At 39.0% G+C, this 6,010-nt stretch overlaps 1 protein-coding gene across 1 annotated transcript; it reads right to left on the bottom strand.

Moving 5' to 3' along the window:
* Positions 1-432: 432 nt before the first annotated feature.
* LOC107889562 (PAN domain-containing protein At5g03700) lies at positions 433-5,758 on the bottom strand. The gene is made up of 2 exons (XM_016814034.2): positions 5,382-5,758; positions 433-1,741 (listed from the first exon to the last, which is right to left on the bottom strand). The coding sequence occupies exons 1-2, from the start codon at positions 5,698-5,700 to the stop codon at positions 534-536; spliced, it is 1,527 nt and encodes a 508-aa protein (XP_016669523.2). The 5' UTR covers positions 5,701-5,758; the 3' UTR covers positions 433-533.
* Between the last annotated feature and the right edge of the window lie 252 nt (positions 5,759-6,010).

The raw sequence follows: 6,010 nt of genomic DNA, 5'->3' as shown, positions 1-6,010 counted from the left end.
AAATAAATTATAAAAATCATTTTTTAAAAATTAAAAATTATAATATATTTTAAAAAAATTAAATGTTGACATGCTTATAACGCATCAACAAGCATTAACAAACATTAATTTTTATATTCATTTTGGAGTAATTTAACAAAAAAATAAATTTAAGAACTAAAAGAGACAAAAAATTAAATTTAAAAGTAAAAAAAATTTATAAAGTTTGAGGGCCAAAAAGATATTTATACCTAAAATTTAAAGAAAAGCACGGTAAAATTAGACAAAAGGTAGTTAGTTTATCTTCCATTGGAATTAGCTTTGGATTGATCTACATAACCCAACCCAATGTATATAATTATTATACAAAAGAACAGGTGGTCCCCACATCCCCTACAACTAGGCTAACCAAAGTTAATGATGAGCCTTAAAGTTTTTAGTCAAAAACCACTCTTATGTCACTGCTTACCTCATTCTCACATTATTTTTAAAAAAAATTGGAATACAAAATTACATGCTAATAATAAAAAAAAATTAAATAAAAATCTCTGGTGTTATCGATGACCACTACTACACATCTCGATCGACCTAAAGCTAGCCGATGCGAGATCCTTATACGGGCCGGACATTGCCCCACCCGTTTCCTCTTCCAACATCCGGTTCACTCTTTTCTTTTTCTTCCAAATCTTGTAGCTCCCAAACCCGACTGCCCCTATCAAACATAACACAGCTCCACCTAACAGACCAACTCCCACCCCTAAACCCGAATTTATTTTTTTCTTATTTGCTTCTTCCTTGATTTTAAAGTACCCCACTTTGCTATCATCTCCCGTTCCCAACAAGGTTTGGATCGGGTAATCCAAGATGTAGCAAAACCCGGATGCATTATTATAAACCGCCCCGTAACAACTACAGTTGTTTCCACATGCATTTTCACATTCTTTCAAAGACGATGTCGTTTCATACCTCATCCACTCCTTAAACGGCACCTCCACCCCTCCTCTTCTCAAAACTTTAATGTCGTTCTTCTGAGTTTTCGGGTCGGAACACATGTCATTCGAATACGGGCCTGAACTGGAACACTCACCGGATGAAAACTCCGTGCTGTTATCCAAACAAGAACAACCCGACCCGGGAGTACACAAACCATACGAACCGCATGGACTAGGTAAATCGCAAGTTTCACGAATAGCTACATAATCCAAAACCCAACTTGACCCGGACCAATAATAGGCTTTGAGGTTCCCGTCCGGTTCTAACCGGACCATAAGGAGTCCATCAAGGGATCGTTGAAAGCTGTTAAAAGATTCAATATCGACTGGGGTTGTTCCATTTTGGTACATTCCCAACCACCCGTCCGGGTCAACTTGGACGTGATTCGGTCCATTACCTTCAATAATCTGAGCTTTGGCTTGTAAAGCTTTGTGCTTCCAATAAATTTGGTCGGAACCGGAATCAAATTTAGCATTTAATCCGATGAAATCGTTACCTAAACGCATCGAATACAGGCCATTTGAAGAAAGAAGGGTCATGGTAGAAGTAAAATTTTGAGTTTCGACAAGGGTATTAGTGGGAAAATCAAAACTTTGCCATAAAACAGTTGGGACGTTGACGTTATTACTGTTGTCGAGGCTTTTTTGTATCTGAAGATTGGAGTTATTGAGGAGGACAAGTTTGTCACCTTGTGTTTCAGTTGACCAAAACATCCTTGTCCGAGGATCTGAAACCACCAGACTGCCATTGAAGAATACTTTCGTGCGGTCTGTTGCGGAAGCGACGATAATATTAATAACAATATTATCAGAAATATTTAGATAATTATTATGCCAATAATTATACTAAGAAAATTCCCAGTTAAATTGGAGGGGTCACAAATGGTCCCGCTTAAAACCCAACAACTAGACAGAACTCACTTAGATATTTATAGCAATAATAACTAAATAAATATAACCAACATAAAGCTATTAAATAAAAGCAAACAAATAAGAAATAAAATACCAGAGTTTTAACGAGGTTCGGCCAATTTAGCTTACGTCCTCGGACACTACCAAATTAATATTTCCTCTAGAAATATTACAAAGGAGAAGATTTTGGGATAATACAACCAAAGGGGGAGGGGTTCTATATATAACAAACCAAACCCCCTCCATTTCTATCTTTTCCTAATGTGGGATATTGCCAATATTCAACAAATCTCCACCTTGGCGATATTCCACATCTTCGAACATCTTCTCATAACACAAACTTCAATAGTGTCTTCAATTTTGCAACCAATCGCCTTCTTCCCTTTTGGTAGTTGTGCCAGCTTCCACATCTTGTTTTTCTCTAGAGATTGCATTTCCTCTTCCATTGCACCTAACCATCTATAATTCTCTAAACTCTGAATGGCTTCGGTGTAAGTGGATGGAATATTATCAACAACTGGAAGTGCATAAGCTACCATGTCAGTGAAACGAGCTGGTTTCTGAATTTCTCGTCTCTGCCTTCTGACTGCAATTGGCTCTGATTGCTGTTGAGGTTCTTGGGTAGAAACCTCTTCCTCATCTGACTCTGCATCTGCCAATGAAGAATCACTAGTGGTACCTTCTGCTGGAATTACCACACTCTGCTCAAACTCCACCTGCTGCGGAGTACACTCCACCTGCTGCGAAGTACTACTCACTCCTTCTGGATTTACCTTATTCAACATGGCAGATTCATGAAAGGTAACATCCCTACTGATTATCGTCTTCTTTGCCTCTAGACACCACAAACGATATCCCTTAACACCAGCATTGAAGCCCATGAATAGAGCCTTCTTTGCTCTTGGATCTAACTTTGATTCTTTCACATGATAATATGCAATAGAACCAAAAATGCGCAAGGTGTCATAATCAGTAGCAGGTTTTCCATACCATTTCTCCAAAGGAGTCTTGCCATTTATAGCAGATGATGGCAAATGATTGATGAGATGTTGAGCGTACATCACAGCCTCAGCCCAAAACTTTCTATCTAATCCAGCATTAGATAACATACATCGAACTTTCTCCACAAGCGTTCGATTCATACGCTCTGCCACCCCATTCTGTTGCGGTGTTCCACCTACGGTGAAGTGCCTTACTATGCCACAATCTTGGCATATCTTCAGGAAAGGATCGCTTTTATATTCTCCACCGTTGTCTGATCGGAGAACCTTAATCTTCCTTCCTGTCTGATTTTCAACTTTAGTTTTCCACTTAAGGAAAACTTCAAGCACCTCATCTTTGTTCTTCATAGGAAACACCCAAACTCGTCTGGAAAAATCATCAATAAAGGTGACAAAATAACGTCTTCCTCCAAGTGATGGAGTCTTGGACGGTCCCCATACATCAGAATGCACATAATCCAGAATACCTTTAGTATTGTGAATCCCAGTGCCAAATTTCACCCTTCGTTGTTTTCCCAGAACACAATGCTCGCAAAATTCAAGTTTGCAAGTCTTTGTACCTTTCAATAATCCTTGCTTGGCTAGAGTTTGCAAGGATTTTTCACCAGCATGGCCCAAACGCATATGCCACAGCTGTGTTGCCTCAGCGTCCTTCTTGGTACTCGTGATTGCTGCTGCTGTTGTCCCGACCACTGTACTACCTTGGTAGTAATACAGATTGTTCTTTCTTATGCCTTTCAACATCACCAATGCTCCTGAAGTTGCTTTAAGAACTCCATCTCGTATTGTCACAACTAGGCCTTTAGATTCTAACGACCCCAAAGAGATGAGATTCTTCTTCAACTTTGGGACATATCGTACATCCCGCAAAATTCTAGTAGATCCATCATGACTCCTCAGTTTAATTGAACCTATCCCGGCTATTTTACATGTGTTATCATTACCCATGTAAACAACCCCTTCATCTAGTTTTTGAAATTCAAAGAACCATTCCCGAATGGGACACATATGATAGGAACAACCAGAATCCATGATCCACTCATCTGCATATAATGTTGAAGATGTCATACTAAGAGAAAAGTCTGACTCTGCTTCACTATTGCATTCTGCAACATTTGCATCTTGCGGAGTCTTCCCTTTTTTCTTCAATTTTGGACAATCTTTCTTCCAATGTCCTTTTTCTTTGCAAAAAAAACATTCATCTTTGGCAACAGCTCGACCTTTGGACTTTCTTCTCTTCCCCTTAGACTGACTTTGCTGACGACCTCTTGTTACCAATGCTTCCACTGCTGCTTCACCTGAACCTTTCAACTTATCCTTTCGGCGTAGTTCATAGCTATACAATGCAGCAGTTACTTCATTGAAAGTTACTTCCGATTTTCCATGAAGTAGAGTAGTTTCAAGGTACTCAAACTCCTCAGGAAGCGATCCCAACAACATTAACGCCAAGTCTTCGTCTTCAAAAGTCACATCCAAATTCAACAAATCAGCCACCAGCTGATTAAAATTGGTAATGTGCTCGTTCATCGTGGTACCAGGAACATAATTGAAACGAAACAGTCTTTTCTTCATATGCAACTTATTTTGACTGTTCTTCTTCAAGAATTTCTCCTCCAATGCTTTCCACAATTTACTTGCAGAAGTCTCTTTACTGAATGTATACTTTTGCTCTCTGGAAAGACATGATCGAATTGTACCACATGCCAATCGGTTGATGGTCTTCCATTCTTTATCATCAACCCCTTCTGGTTTTTCTTCCTCAATGGCAATATCTAGACCCTGTTGAAAGAGGGCATCTAGAAGCTCACTTTGCCACATGCCGAAATGACCTGTTCCATCAAAAATTTCCACTACAAATCTCGTATTTGCAGTTCCAATCCTCGGCAAAATGTACGAAGTGGAAGTTGTTGATATGGATGGTTTTTCTTCTGTCATTTTTGCCATAGCTTCTATTTAATAGCCACCAAATGCGGAATACCCACAAGCTTTCGGAAATGTTTCTGATGTGTAAGATCAGACTAAGCTGCAAACACAGAGCATACTACAAAACCTTGGCTCTGATACCAATTGTTGCGGAAGCGACGATAATATTAATAACAATATTATCAGAAATATTTAGATAATTATTATGCCAATAATTATACTAAGAAAATTCCCAGTTAAATTGGAGGGGTCACAAATGGTCCCGCTTAAAACCCAACAACTAGACAGAACTCACTTAGATATTTATAGCAATAATAACTAAATAAATATAACCAACATAAAGCTATTAAATAAAAGCAAACAAATAAGAAATAAAATACCAGAGTTTTAACGAGGTTCGGCCAATTTAGCTTACGTCCTCGGACACTACCAAATTAATATTTCCTCTAGAAATATTACAAAGGAGAAGATTTTGGGATAATACAACCAAAGGGGGAGGGGTTCTATATATAACAAACCAAACCCCCTCCATTTCTATCTTTTCCTAATGTGGGATATTGCCAATATTCAACACGGTCTGACCAGCGAGATAAGGTACTGGGGTTGGCGAGCCATAGGGGTTCACGCGAAGGAACGTGAAGGACAGCCAGAGCGAGTTGGGTTGAGTTGACTCGGAGGAAACCGAAAGAGAACTTGGTCGAGGAATCGTTAAGAAGAGGTTGGAAAAATGGGATTGAGGGATTTGGGGTGGCTTCAAAGCCTTTGAGAAGCTCTTCGGCGGCGGCGGCGGCGGCGGCGGCTTCGATGCATGGCCATATCAGAAATGAAGTGATGAGTAGAAAAAGCAGCTGAGCCGAATTTGGACGAGTCACCGAGTTGAATGATCTTTTCATTTTGAACGAAAAAGGAAGAGAAAGAGAGAATGATTGGAAATTTGGGAGGAAAGGAGCCATGAAAGGGCATTTTTATAGTTACTATAAAGTAGAGTCAAAGGCATTATGAGCAAAAATATTTTTTGAGGAAATGGTTTTCTTAATTCATGTCTTCAAATTATTTAAATAAATGATCTGAGCACACAATAGTAATAATAAAGAAATCAAATCCACCGAAAGTAAAAAAAAAAAATGGCTTTTAGTTTGGTCGAAGTCTAGTATGTGCTGATTGCAAGCTGCAAGTTGATCTTCACATTAATGCTCCTATTCT

Source organism: Gossypium hirsutum, chromosome A09 (genome assembly GCF_007990345.1).
Source record: "Gossypium hirsutum isolate 1008001.06 chromosome A09, Gossypium_hirsutum_v2.1, whole genome shotgun sequence".
Lineage (NCBI taxonomy): Eukaryota > Viridiplantae > Streptophyta > Magnoliopsida > Malvales > Malvaceae > Gossypium > Gossypium hirsutum.
This window is presented reverse-complemented; position numbering and strand designations above follow the sequence as displayed.

What these genes read in the sequence shown, in the direction of transcription:
- LOC107889562 (XM_016814034.2), bottom strand. Translation starts at nt 5,700, where the DNA reads ATGAAAAGATCATTCAACTCGGTGACTCGTCCAAATTCGGCTCAGCTG. An exon ending in CTTATCTCGCTGGTCAGACC is followed by an intron (nt 1,742 to 5,381) that starts GTGTTGAATATT and finishes CTTCCGCAACAG; the next exon opens with ACCGCACGAAAGTATTCTTC.